Source organism: Gavialis gangeticus, unplaced genomic scaffold (assembly GCF_001723915.1).
Source record: "Gavialis gangeticus isolate Ggan-Ray unplaced genomic scaffold, GavGan_comp1, whole genome shotgun sequence".
In the NCBI taxonomy this organism is placed as follows: Eukaryota; Metazoa; Chordata; order Crocodylia; family Gavialidae; genus Gavialis; species Gavialis gangeticus.
Genome location: NW_017729031.1, coordinates 17,006,254 through 17,021,430, shown reverse-complemented (window position 1 = coordinate 17,021,430; position 15,177 = coordinate 17,006,254). Strand labels below are relative to the sequence as shown.

Here is a 15,177-nt window from a genome sequence, read left to right as displayed (position 1 = left end):
GAACAGGTCTCTGCCATGTGAGATAAATTGGGTGACAGACAGCACTGAATAAGATAATGAATATCAACTCAAAATGAGTTAATATATTTTGATAGGAAGGTGGAGGAAAATGGTCGAGAACAACTCTTTATACTGTGGGATAGCAACAAGAACATGTAATATCAATAGGTAGGGACTGACCAAATTCATGGTGAAAGTGAGATGCTCTGTGGCAACTGCAAGTTCTCCTGCACACGTGAGATGCACGTGGGGGAACATGAAAGATTAAAGGAGCTACCATGCACTCTACTTCTGCCATGAATTCGGTAGGTCCCTAGCAGTAAACTGTATGAGAAATAGAAGTGTCAAGATCTTGTATCAGATTTCAAAACCAAATGTGGAATATAGTCCAGCTAAAAGTAAGTCATTAGAAAAAACAACATTAAGAGATATGAATAGAAATAGATGGGGCAGGGGGTGGGGGGGAAGAGTACATTGAAAGGGGGGTTTTCTTGTCGCATTGTTGTTGTGTTTTTTAAACAAAAAATCATGAGATGAAAGTGACAAATTATAAGTGGCTTGTCAGAAGATACTTGAAAAAAGAAACAAAGCACCGGAAAGGCTAGTCCAGTGAGGTATGTTAAAAGCAAAGCTAGTAGGAAAGATGTAAATCCAGAATACATAATCCATGGTCAGACTCCAGGGACTAATACTTGTATTATGAGAAGGTGCACCTAGCTGGCTGGAGTACAAAGTATAGTTGACAAAACTGGCAATATTGTGTATTAAGTGTTCTGCAAGAAGTATATGGTACAAAGAGAGAAGCATTACCATAATAGGACAGATAAAATTATAGAGAGTAAATGCCTATAATATTATGTGATTATTCAATAACTATTGTTCAGGAAGTATATTCTAGAAGACCAGATATGATAGTTATAAAAAAGGAGGGAGAGTACTTCATGATGGATTTTTCTTTTCCATTTGATAAGACTGTTCAGCTGCAAATGCATGAAAAAAGACTAACAAATAAAATGCATTGTGATGCACTAGATTCCAAAACGAAGATTTTTAAGGCCACTGTATAAAATGGAAATCAGTTTTATTATATAAGATTATGGGGACTTTAAAAAGCAGCATTGATAGGTACTTCTAAAATACTGAGGAAATTGTTAACATTCAAAAATATTTGATGATGAAGGTTAAGTTTGATTCTGAGTCAGAGAAGAAAATAATAAACCCAATAGAAAGGTGTATGCAATCGTCTTTTTCTTTTTTTTTTTTTTTAGGTCTTCCATGTATCTAGGGAAAGCCCAGATAGTTTGATGGCTGAGAGAGCAGACAGGCGCGGACAAAGAAGTATACACGCTGCATTTGCCAAATAAATTGCAATGTGTGGAAGACAGGGAAAAGAGCTAGTACTGATCTGGAAAACGCTGCATAGCAAACAAATGGGCAGTGAACTACATCCTATGTCTTGCTCTTTTTCTTCTGAGATTTTATTGAGTGGTTAAGCTACAGAAGCACAGATCATAGTGGTAGAGGAGAGTGGTTGCTCTCATTTGACAGACAGGTCTACTCTCTGTCTGTTTGCTGTTCTTCTCAGTGCCTAAAAAAGAGGAGGAACCTGGCAAATCAATGATCTCCCGAGGATACATGGAGTGAGAGGCAAAGACAAAAAAGATAGCCTCAAGAGGAAGATACCTCAAATGTTATGACGGCTCAGCCTCCTTCCCTCTTTTAAAATCTAGACTGCTTTAAAGACACAATCATTTTGAGAGCAAAGGCCAATATCTTCAAAAGCAGCAGTTTCAACCACTCGGACTGGTGAAATGTGGGGACTTATATGATAACAGAGGAACCAAAATTCAAATGTCCTTCTTATTTGGAGTTGCCCCTAATAGTCTGATGAAGACTGAGGAAGTACAGCTGCCAATAACACCTATTGGGAAGCACTCTATTGTTGCTCTTTGGCCTATTAGGAATTTCTAGGACTCAAATCTATCAGCAAAGAAAAGAGCAAAGGGTTTGTGTTGAGACCAATTCTGTTTAACATATTAAAAAATGATCAGGAAGAGGGGGTGAACAACAAGGTGGCCAAATACGCCGATGAAACAAAATTATTCAAAATGATAAAGAACAAGTGATAAAGAACTACAGAAGAATCTGGCCCTACCGAGTGATTGGGCCACTAAATGGCAGAAGAAATTCAATGTTAATACATGTAAGGTGAGGCACCTGGGCAAACATAACCCGCACTATACCTACATTATGACGGGCTATATATAAGCTGTTACCACACACGGAAGAGATCTGGAAGTCATTGTGGGCAGTTCATTAAACATATCACCTCAGTGCTCAGCAGCCATCAAAAAGGCAAAGAAAATGTTTGGGATTATTAGGAAGGGAATCATAAACAAAACAGGGTATCATTATGCCCCTTTATCAATCCATTGTGCGGCTATACCTTGAACGCTCTGCCCAGTTCTCGTCTCCACATATGAGAAAGGATACAGAAGAACTAGAGAAAGTACAGAGAACAGCAACAAGGAAGATTAGTGATATGGAGGGGCTTCCATATGAGAAGAGAGTAGAGAGTCCAGGACTCTCCAATTAAATAGTCACTTGAGAGGATTATATGACAAGGATTTACAAAATACTGAATGGCGAAGAGAAAGTCAATAGGGATTTATTAGTTACTCTCTCTGACAGTGCAAGATCCATGGGTCAACAAAATGAAACTTGTAGTACGTTTAAAACTGAAAAAAGGATGTTTTTTGTCCACACAGAACACAGCCCCACTGGGCCAGTCAGCATGGAAGCAGAGTAAGCCCCCACTACACAAGGCACCCCCCCCCCAGTGGTTCTGGCTGGGTCGGGGGGCCAGGGCGGGAGCAGGTGCCTTTGCCTCTCCCTCATGCCCCCCACCCCACACCACTGCAGCAGCTGTGGCAATGGGCAGGGCTGAGGAGAGACTCTGCCGGCTTCCCCTGCCCTGCAGCTGATGTGGGGGAAGGGGAGAATGTGCCCAGCAGCCAGTCAGATGTACCCTGCGGACTGGCTGGGCTTGACTGTCTTCGGCTGTGTCTGGCATGCTGGGAGGCATGCAGCAGCACTCCCAGCCTGCTGCTGTGAGCCAGTGCTGGCATCCCTGTGCCCAGTGCCCGCTTCCCCTCCCAGGTGATGGAACGTACATTCTGTTCCCTCCTGATCTATTCTTGGCAGCTTAGAGAAACCAGCGAAGGTTTGATCAATTCCATCTCGGGCTTCCTGATCATCTGTATTTAATCTAAAGCACAGTTCTTACGTTCCGTTCTCAAGGCAGTGATCGGCCTAGGTTCTTTAGAAGAATTTCAGAGTATGAAAAACTCAACATCATATTTGCTATGCTCACAAATAGAGCTCCAGAGGGGCCAAGTGTTTAATAAAAGGTAGTTATTTTGGTAAATAGTGCTATTTGAAAATTGAATACTTTTCCTTGTGATGTTAGAGCATATGGCTCTCTGTCACATGCAGTCAGAAGAAATCATGGCTCTGCATATTGCTGCTGCTAATCTCTACTGAGGATTTTCAAGTATTTTTGTAACTATACAATTAGTTCTCCAACAAGTAACTCATTTTTATGAAAAACAGATTTTCAAAGTATGATCTATGGCAAGTAACTACACTTGGGTGAAGCATAAAGGCATCAAAGCAGAAAAGTGCTGAAACAAAAGCTCTATATTTAGTAGGTATCTGTGTTTCTTTTTTGGAAGTTTTTTCTCAGAAATTAAGAAAGTTTTCTTCTGGTATGTTTACAATAATTTAGACTAAATTTTAATACTTTGAGGTATGTATATGTCGGAATAATTTACAATATAGAAAATCTTTGATCTTTTTATAAATTGCAGGGCTAAATAAAAATAAATTTGGATTCTGACAGTAATTAGACTAGTAATACATGCAGAGATAATCATCTCTCTTTTTTAAAGCTAAAAATACACAGGTTGTAAATAAGTGTTGGAAGAGGACAGGATAATAAGTAATGCAATACACTGCTGATAATCACTTTGGAATTCAGAATGACTCAAGGAACAACTGCCTGAGTATTAATACAAGTCAATATAACAGACAATAATCAGTTTAAGAAATTGTAAAATGATTGTATATATGAGGATATTGCAGTTGTTCTGTGATACCTACAGTGCCAATTGTAGAATTAGCTCTCTTTCAACTGCACATTTTAAAGACTAATAAGACTTTTAAAATTAAACTTAGAGCATGTTACTATGATTATACCTGTTTCAACAAAGTGTAGTTGGATCCATCAGTGCTAATTTTTCTTATTTCATGATGATCAGCCAGAATTAAGAAAGGTTCCTCATCTAAACCCCAGAAGAAAGAATATATTAGACTAGCTTTTAAGTTAATTTATGGAAATTCAGGAATATAATGCTGAAATACGGATGGGCTTGAAAAATAAAATGTTACATGCTCCAACCAATGGTATGAATGAAAGAAATATTTAAAACATTCAAATGTTCCAAGAACAATCAATGATGCAGTATAAAAATGAACAAAGCAGTCAATTAGTATATATCTTTCAATGTGATTTAATTTTGCCTTTATAATAGAGAGAGGAACCATTTTAAAATGAACGATCATTTGAAGTCCAAGCTGAATGTAAAGAGCATTTTACATGAGTTATTTTGATCTTTAAAGATCAGGTAATAAATAATAGTAATAGAGACTATGGAAATTTCAAATTGTGTGACAGATTATAATATAATATAATATAATATAATATAATATAATATAATATAATATAATCTTGAGACTATATTATTGATAATACAGACTGAAAAAATATATTTCATTTCAATAACTCTGAGGTTTCAAACTCACCTTTGTCCCTGGCCTGGATCCAAACCAGGGAGCCCCTTGCAGGCTGGACCCAGCAGCAGTGGACATAGTGGCAGCTTGCTATGCAGCAGTGGCAGCAGCAGTTCTGACTCTAATTTGGGGCACATGGTGACAGTTCCAGCTGCTGCTGCACGATTCAAGTTGGAGCTGAAGCTACTGCTGCTGCATGCCTCACACCATGGTGACAACTCAAGCTCTGGCTCCAGCACAGGGCACACAGTGGGCGCTGGCTGCCAGTGAGTTAAGACCATGGCAGTAGCAACAAGCAAAGTAACCAGAGCGTGACTGGGGCTGCTCAAGTGCTGCCAATGACTACGTCCCCTGGGGCCTGAGGGCTCAGATTCTGTGGCATATCCCTTTCTTACCCTCCTTTAATATCAGATGCAGTGGCTCCATGGACTGGATTTGACCCATGCGCCATATGTTTGATGTCTCTGCAGTAACTGTTTATCACTGTGCACTGCTGTTGCACACAAAAGGCAATTTGATGGCATTTCATGTGATGTTTCAAAGGCTTTCATAAGTCAGCAAACAGGGAAAAAAACTGCCTCTGACCGTCTTAATTCACTATTACTGGAGCTCTGTGAGCTTCACCCCTCTCCCCCCCCATTTTATCATTCCCAGATTTCTTTAACCCAGATTTCATTGTCTCATTCCCAGATTTCTTTAAATGTTTATTCCACTTTTCCATTCATAGATTCAAACACCTATGACATACAGAGCAGTAAAAGCTCATTTTCTCTTTTTATCTTAACTGTTATTAATGTTTGATTGAAGACCAATCAGAAAGACTAAATAGAGAATGATTAATATTATAAATGAATAAATCAATTAATCTTGATATCAGCTTATAAAAACAGTGAAAACATGTATGAAAATAGTGTGCTGTACAATGTACAACCACTTCAAAATCAATGTACAACCACTTTTACAGCTCATCTACTTTTCCAATTTAATTTATAGAACATCCCCCACATTTTAGATGTTTGAAATATCACTAAATTAGCCTTCCAAGTAGGCTTATGGAGACAAACCACCCTGGTGGGGTGAAGGTCATATTTTAGGTTACAGTAACTGGTAGCTGGGCCTCCAACAGGTTGGCAATTCCTCTTACAGCTCTGATAGCTGTGATTGTGGTGACTTCTCCTTAACTCTTTCAACACAATTTTAGTACACATTTCTTCCTATTTTCTGGTCCAACCCTTCCTTTCATGTGACTGATATATATTCTTTAAGTTTATAAGCGCCCTGTAAAAGATGAGATCCAAATAAATCAGATCCCCTGTCTTTGAAGCGCCTCTTTAATATTCCTCTCAATTCTCAGAGAAGCAGCAGTGACAAGACGCTCTGAAATTTAGGAGACCAGGACTTCCTGCCTTTGAGACACAAAGTGGACTAGTATTGGAAAAACCTGGCTGGAGGGAGGTGGTCAGGACATAAAGAGGCTATCTACTTGTACAATAGATAAGAGGATTTCCAGCATGTTGGGAAGAGTTTAGCAGAAGAGGGATACAGTATGTTCTGCTTCTGGATGGGAAAGGCTTATAACCAACACCTCCCAATCCTCCTATTGACAATCGTTGACCTCTTTTTCCTTAGTACGCTGACTCAGTATAATCAGATTAGCTGACATATGTCAGGAACTAACATGTACAGAGCAAATAAAGAGATAACTCAGTTTTTTTTCTATACATACAACTTTCTTGTGCATCCTGCCCAAAACAAACAACCATCCTATGCTGTCTAGCAATAATGTGATAGTGATGCTTTCTATTGTGAATTAGGTTTTTGCTAGACAGCAAAGATCATAATATTGTCTTTTACCTCTTTTTCATGTTTAACTTTCTACACTAAAATACTGGGGAAATGGAAGCTAAAGCATCAGCAAGATTTTTAAAAAATGCACAGTAATTACCTGTAATGTTTTACCATTATCATGTAACCATAAACCAGGGAATATAAGGTGGTGTTTTTCTTTTCTGTTTCTAAAATTTCCCATTGACTTTTGCAGACTCAGTAATTCACACTACCGTAATCTGACAAAGCATGTGAGCAGAACAAATGATAAATACAGAACCTATTCTTACTTTTAAACTGTTTGCAGTGAATGTATATTTCTTTTTCTGACAGAAAAGAGAATATCTTCATTTTGCTAATCAATAGTTTGTTATTCAGCAGAAATCCCATACCAATACAGATTTCAGACTTAAAATAGTAAAAAGTTAATGGAATACAGATTTCATAAATAACTTTACATAAAATATTATACCTGAAAGAGATTTACAACCATTTAGGTTATCAGGTTGTACTTCATACCCATCTGCACACAAACATTTGTAGGTTCCATATGTATTGATGCATTGCTGGCTACAGGGAAAGCCAGTTGAACATTCATCAATGTCTACACATGTTTTACCATCATCCTTCAGCCGGAATCCAGGCCAGCATTTGCACTGAGAAAGAAAAACAGGAAAGTTCACTCTATATTATTAGTGTAAATTTTTGTGTGCCATAATTTACTCAGAATGAATTCAAAAGATCAGCAATTTAAGCCTGTTCCATTTTCCCTTGCCACACTCTTAACAATGGCATACCTTTAGAAGAACCTTCATGACTCACTGTTTTAATGTTAAGAAAACTTTGTTCTGTAACCTGAAATTCTCAAATGGTACATTAATTTTTGTTAATGTTTCTTAAAGAAGTATTAGGCCTTCCTGTTTTTCTATTTAATTACAGCTATTTAGTGATTTAAGGGCTTAAGAAGAGTCAACATTTAGACTTAACTAGAATGCCAAACATGTAAGATACATGGTCTAAAAAAAATGGTTACTTACTCTACCAAAAGCAAGGGCAATTTGTTGGGTTACTAAAACTGACTTCAGAATAAAGTTAAGAGGATCAGTTCTTGATTCCACAGCATCAAGAATCTTTCTGTAATAGGAAACATTTAGTACCATGATTTATGGCATCATTGCTCACCCTCAAGCTTCAGCAAATACCTGCTTTGGATTTCCAGTTCACATGGCATTCACCTATGCCTCACAGCTTGCCAGGCTTCACCTATTCTGCATGAATGGCAATTGAACAAATTACCTTTGTAATTTGTCTAGCCAACAATTTTTGCCTAAACACAAGGAGTCATTATTAAATTAAGTGGAAGATCCTCTCCAGGTTTTCAATAAAGTATTGCTTTTTTCATCTCTTCCAACTATGAAAGTAGTGATAGATTTTTTTTCACACTTGTGCTGGAAGATCCCTGAGCTGACTTAGTAGTAATCGTTTACTTACAGCTTTCACTAAAACAATTGGGATGGCTTTCAGATATAAGCCCTTTGGACTACAAACAAGACTGGTCTTCTCATAATCTTGCTAGTGCACTGAGATATCTTTTTAGCCTGAAGTGAATTGGGAATAAGGACTACAGGATTAGAGAACTGAAAATAAATAGAAAATGCCACATGAACTATCTTTATAGCCCAGTGATCTGAGGCAAGACCACTTTATGCTCCTGTAAATTAGAAAAGACAGTTGCCATAGGGGTAGGCAGAAGAGAATACATCCTCTGAAGGCTTGATTTGGTTCTGAATAACAGTATCAACTTTTTTGCCTTGAAGTACACTCAGGGGCTAAATACAGATATTCAGAGGTATTAGGAGGAGGTCAAATTGGTTCAAAATGGCTGATCAGTACCAGATAAGTCAGGATGGGCTACAGGGAGGGGGTTTGAGGGCAAGTAGGTTGGAGGGCATCAGGAGTCCAACAGAGAATGGGGAGCAGACCTAACCTGTGAGGGGTGCAAGAGTAGTTGAGTCCAGTGGGTGGTGTGTGGGGGCCAGCACTACTTGTGGGTAGGATGAGAGGGCAGGTGCAACCCAAGGGATGGGTGGGGGGGCAGGGAGACATGACCTGCACATGGGTGGGGGGACAGGCATGAGCTATGAAGGGTAGGGAAGCAGATGTGACCTGAAGGTGCAGGGGCAGCATGAACTGTCAGGTTTTGCTGGGGTCTGAGAGTGTATGGCAGGATCAGGGAGGCCTGCAGGATGCATGGGGGAGTTTGAGGGACCAGGGGTTATGTTTAGCTCCCCAACCCTCCCAACGAACCTACACCATTATACTTCCTACCTCTCCCCACACAAGGACTGACTTGCTTGGCTCTGGCTGTGGTGAACACTGATAGAAGCAGCTGCATCCAGAGCAACTTGTGGGATGGGCGAGTGGCTGCTCCAGGGGGGAGCATATGGCTGAAAGGCAAGAAATAGCTCAGTGCAGGAGAGGAGGTTAAAAAAGCAGCTCCATAGCTTGGGGCCAGTGGCTGGGTTTTCCTAGACATGGGGCTGTGCAGAGAAAGTGTACAAAAAAGTTCCACCCACCAGTTTGATCTAAATCAAATATGTTTTATACTACATCAATATACATTTATCTTAAACTGGATTCCACATTTTTTAGACTAGCTTGTATGCATGGAACGTCTGTACAGTTACAGGCTTAAACTGATTGCTGATCACTGAGACTGAATCGGTAAGCATAAGGTTTGCACTGAGACGATCTAAGTTTAAATTGGGAGGCCATTCTGAACCTGATTTAACTACCGCAAATGTCTGTACTTAGCCTTGATAAATGCTTGCAGGGGAAAAGGTATGGGATCTCTTTCACTGTTATCTAAAGCAGTGAACTTCGGCCTTAAGACAACATGTGGTCTTCCAGTTATTGGCATATTGACTCTAAAGGACTGAATGGGGATAGAGTACTTCATTAGTCTGGATTTAGGAAAAGTCCCAGCCTTTAAATGGAAAGTTTTCTATCATAGTCTATACATCCTCTTGTATTCCTGAAGACTACAACCATGAAGGCACTGGATGTAGCCACTGATCAAACCACCATGTACAATTTGTGTAACTTTACCTGTAAAATTGTCTGGGCTGCCACCTTCCATGATACTAGACTTCAGCTATTATTCTTTTTTGGCTTTTTTTGGACAAAACTATGGTAGCCTGTGCCAGTTTAGATAGATGATAGGATAGAGAGAAACTTTATAGACTAATTAAATTAGTGACGCATAAGCTTTTGTAAGCCTGAGCATCTGAAGAGGTGAAGTGTGCTTGGGATCAAGAAAGCTTGTACATCTCCAATTTAGTTAGTCTATAACAGGGGTGGGCAATTATTTGGGACTGCAGGACACTTAGGCAGTTCTGGAAGGCTGCTGTGCCCCAGTCAGCACCTCCCTCTGTGCAACAGCCTGGAGTCCACGCACCTTGTGGCTCCTCCCCACCACTGCCAACAGCGTAGAGCCCTAGCCCTGACCATGGCCAGCTTTACCCACTCCAGACCTGCCCCCACCAGCCACTTTTCCCCTGCTCCAAGCAGCAACTTCTGCCTGGCCACTGCTCAACGTAGGCCAATGTTTACATCCCATGTTTACAGTTAAGGCTCCTCAGAAGATCAGCGTAGGTAAGTAGACAGGGAACACCTTACCAAAAATGCCCATATCTCCCTCTGTATAAATGAGCTAGTCCATCAATGACTTGCTTGCTTTTCCCTCAAGCGGCTATGTACTTTCTCTGATCCTGACACAAGTAGTCCATTAATCTCAATGCTCAGTCCTGTAGTCATGCACAGAGACAGCTGACCAACAGATGACATTAGAATAATGCCCAAGAAGAACGTCTGATATTTATCTATGTAAATACACATAATTGTTTCCTTTTCCTTCTCTGCCCTGCATCCTCTGATTGTTTGTGTTGGTGCTGAATGTATGACCAGATACCTTGTTCCAGGTAGATCTAAACCCTCAGACTAACCACAACCTTGCCACTTGATAATAGGTACATTTTATTGATACACAGTCAGGTCAGAGTAATGCAAACAATTCTATGTCTAGAATTAGATATATGTATTACTTTAATGAATATCTACTTCACCTGCAAGACAACCTCCAAAAGCACACTTCTAAATACCATTTTCTAACCATAAATCTGTTGCAGATACTTCTTACATCTTTCTGGCATTAGACTGTAAACACAACAGGATGTGAATCATGTTTTGCTCTGTGGTCCTATCTTACTTAGCTCAAAGGTATGCTCATTCTGATTATAGCTTCTTTAACTGTTGCCCTATTAGAAACAACAAATTATTATTTTGCTGAGTTTATTTTACTATGAGATAGGTCCAGCCTTGAAGAGTCAGGAGTCTCTAACGTACCACCCCTCCTTCTTTCTGATTGTGGGCTAACAAGTTGTTGTTCTCCATGCTTTAGACCACAACTGCATGGAGGAAGGAGTAACAAATGCCCAGCATCTATTTATAAACCAAAAACATTTCTTAAAGCAAAAACGTTACAGATCATGTACTGTAGGTTTTTCCTTTTATATTTTTGATTTTACCTTCAAATAAACTTTTTGAATTGGGGAGAAAGGACTTCTTGGACTTAGGAGTATACTTTTTAAGCTCTATATTCCCTTTAGGCATAGACAGTTATAGCAATTGTTTCAATAGCAAAGGATATTGAGAAAAGCTGTTATGATACAGCTGTTACGTCTACATGATTCTATTACAGCTGTAACCCTATTTCATAAATAACAGGTCTGGATGACAATAACTTACTATCCATGGACAAAAAAGGAGGTGAAGTTAGTTCAATAAGGCAAGATTTTTCACTACTAAAAAGAAACTAAGGTTTTTGGTTTTTCAAATACAATCCAAACATTTTGGAAGTTCTAAGAGTCTAGACAAAAAGTTCAAGCATCCATGAAGGATCAAGTTCTTTAGTCTTCATAGCCATTGATTTTCTTACTCAAGCATTCATTCACATTGTAGTTTGTCTCATCAGATCCCTCACTACAACCCTGGCCCAAACAATAGTGATAGCATAATGATATATAATTATTAGTGAGATGTTCCAAGTCTCCCTCATTCTATTAAAAAGATCTGACCAAAATTGAATCTGACCCTTAGGTCTTCTCCAGAAGTTCAATTTATGCTATGATTACTGTGTTTATCACAGCATAAATGGAAAAGATGCTACATGGCCACCCAATTGACGGTGCCATGAAATGGCAAACCAGGCATAAAAATTTTCTATATGTTCTATCGGTTCTATATACGCAAAATGTTCTACATGCTATATAATGAAAATCATTTTTATGCAAGTGGCAAGCTGTTCTTTGGGTGGTGTCTTTTATTGGACTAACTGCATAGTTGGGATAAAATTAAACTTGTTTGTGGGGTGCCTTAAATTGAATGCATGTCAGGTCATGGGCCAGGGCCAAAGATCAACTGATTGTCAACTTCAGCCAATGGACTGCACCGGGGTCTTGAATTTGCCTTAACACTGGGGATGACAATCAGCTGTTTACTGGCCCAGCCTTGGACTTGCAGACACATTGCTTTCAGCCTGCCATGATCCTAGGTTTGCCCTCCACCGGAAAGTAGAAAGAACACATTTGGGTTTTAGTTCTTGATCCCAAAATTGCAGCTTCTGCCATGCATGTGTACCATGGCAGGAGGTGTGACTATTAGGACAGGGGATCAGATCACACAGAGCCTTTAATGAATGTGTGTCTGCCTCTACGTATCTATTTTCAAGTTAACAGAATAATTAATATTCGGTCATTTCCTTAGAATCTGAGAACAGGCTTTTGCAAGTTTCTCAAAAAAAATAATTAATTAATTGACAGAGAGAGGAAAGTTGTTGGTTCTCCAGTACAAAACACATTCTGAAAATGTTATTAATTTTGTATTGTTCTAGTTTATTAATATCATAATTGACTATTAGAAAAGATACACATTTATTACTTTTTATAATTTGTTTGTGGTTTGTTTAAATCAGCATGATTAACTGTGGGTTTTTTAATGCTATTTTTGCTATTGCATGTTCATCTTTATTATCCAACAGACAATATATTCACTTATTAGTTGTCTGACATATATAGAAACAGATACTGAAGCCATTACCGTGCCCATTTTGATTGATACAAACCGTATATGGTTTTGTGGTTTTATTTGATATAATCATGGATTAATAATTTATATTATATTGCACCATATGCCAGGACCACCAACCTTGTAACCAACAGGAAAATCCTGACAATCTTGAGAACAGCCACTTATTTTCTTACTCAAGCATTCATTGATGTGGCAGTTTCCCTCATCAGATCCATCAGTACAATCCTCTTTGTTATCACAAACATGTATTTGGGAAATGCACTTGCCATTTCTGCACATAAAAAAGGAACTGTTGCATGACTGTTCTGGAAAAAAAATTAAATAAAATACCACAAATGAGAACCAGCATCAGCTGTTGAATTAATAGATTGTCTCATAGATCAGTTCCAATCTATGATTTGAAGGTACCAAAACCTGTCCCATGCATGATCAATCCTATAAGACCTTTGTTATAACAACATTCTTGTTTATATGGAAAAATAATCTTATTACGTTCATTCTTTAATTTTAGGTGTCATCTAAGGTTTACTACTTCCTGAAAAAAACCCCAAAACCCCTTAATCATGCTGTCTGTTCTTATTCCATCTTCCTTAAGTCCTGTTTGGTTTCCCCTAAGAAGAATGAGCACTACCTGATCAGTACCATCGGAGTACATGCCATTAATCCTGGTCCCATTAAAGAATGGGATTTTATTCTTGACCTGGAATATTATGAAAATAGGATTCAATGGTTATAAGCTGCACCTAATTTGAAGCCTAAGTATGGGTTAGACACACACCCCTTGTATCTTGAGCAGTGAATTTGAGCAGTGAATGTTCAAGTACTGAAACTAGAATTTGAACCTGACATATGGTGTAAGTAGGTCCATATCACCACAATATTTTATAATCATCATGAAGACTTGCAGATGGTTACATTAATGGCTTAATGAAATGCTAAGGAATGGGAAGAAGAATTGTTCACACAACTCATTCCAGGAGTCATGAAATGGCATGTAACTATCAAGAGAGGATTCATTAACACAAGAGAAGAGATTAGACTTGAATGGCATCAATAAAAAGAGTGGTAAGCTTGTATCCACAGTAGGCCTCTGTGAAATGACTAGTATGCACTTCAGATTTGGATTCAGACAATTCAGGAACCAGTGATTTGATCCGGTGATTTGAATCACTGTCCCGAATCAGTTTGGCCGAATCTGAGCCGAATCAATTTGGCCGAATCCGGAGCGGAGCGACGCAGAAGTGAGAGCAGTGGAGGTGAACAGAGCAGCAGCGGGGGCAGCAGCAGGTGATCCCCATAAGGTAAGTGGGATGGAGAGACCGGCGCAGCTGAGCTGGATCCGGAGGGGAAGCCCCCTGGTTCCCTCTTTGCTGAGCCGGTAGGGAGCCGCGCTCCCGAGCCACGCGAACAGAGCGTGCAAACAGGCGTGGGCTAGGGGGACTGCCCCCAAGCCAGGGAGCACCCCTGGGGTAAACCCTCGGGTAGTGGACTCCAGAGGCGCTGGGCACCCCAGCCGGGGAGCGCAGGGGGGCGGGACCGCCAGCAGGCACTTCCGGTGGGTCCGGTAGGCCTGATTGGTGGATAGGACAGCGACGGGTAATTCAAACCGCGGCCTTTAAAAGCCGCAGTTTGACGCAGCTTCCAGCACTTGGGAGCTAGGAGCAGTGGGGAGAAGGAGGACACAGGCTCACGTGTGTTTTGTACGCACATGTGCCCCCCTTACCAGACCCGGAGCGGAGCAACGCAGAGGAGAGAGCAGCGGAGGTGAACAGAGCGGCAGCGGGGGCAGCAGCAGCTGATCCCCATAAGGTAAGTGGGGTGGAGAGACCGGTGCAGCTGAGCCGGATCCGGAGGGGAAGCCCCCCGGATCCCTCTTTGCTGAGCCGGTAGGGAGCTGCGCTCCCGAGCCGTGCGAACAGAGCGCGCCGGCGTTTGCGCCGGCGTTCACACCGGAGGGTGAGCAGGAGGGGCCCAGAGGCTGACCCCTGCTAGCGCAGGGCTGAGGACCTGAACTCAGCTAGATACCCAGCAACTCCAGTGATGGTGTCGACCCGGAGTGCTGCCAGGGCCCCTGCCAGGGGGGCGCGGCCTTCCCGGGGCTTGTCTGAGGCCTCCGCCCAGACGGAGCCCGAGGGGGGGCTGGCGTCCCCCAACCCCCTGGCCTGCGGGAGCTGCCCAGCAAGGCCTGGGGGGTCAGGGACTGGGGACCCCCACACCTGTCCTGCAGGTGCCCGCCTTAGGGCCCTGGAGGCGCGGGTGAGGGAGCTCCAGGAGGAGGTTAGCAGGCTGAGGGGAATCAGAGAAGCAGAGGAGGAAATTGACAGATTTTTTCTTTCCCTACAGGGTTGTGCG

The 15,177-nt window shown here is 40.9% G+C and overlaps 1 protein-coding gene across 1 annotated transcript in view; it reads right to left on the bottom strand.

The window, feature by feature from the left end:
* Window positions 1–15,177, bottom strand: part of LRP1B (LDL receptor related protein 1B) — a 2,002,088-nt gene that overhangs the window by 360,496 nt on the left and 1,626,415 nt on the right. The window contains exons 54-56 of the mRNA XM_019522796.1: window positions 12,943–13,130; window positions 7,151–7,334; window positions 4,258–4,343 (exon numbers count right to left, since the gene is read on the bottom strand). Of these exons, the coding sequence (XP_019378341.1) occupies window positions 4,258–4,343; window positions 7,151–7,334; window positions 12,943–13,130 (458 nt within the window). The remainder of the gene's footprint in view (window positions 1–4,257; window positions 4,344–7,150; window positions 7,335–12,942; window positions 13,131–15,177) is intronic.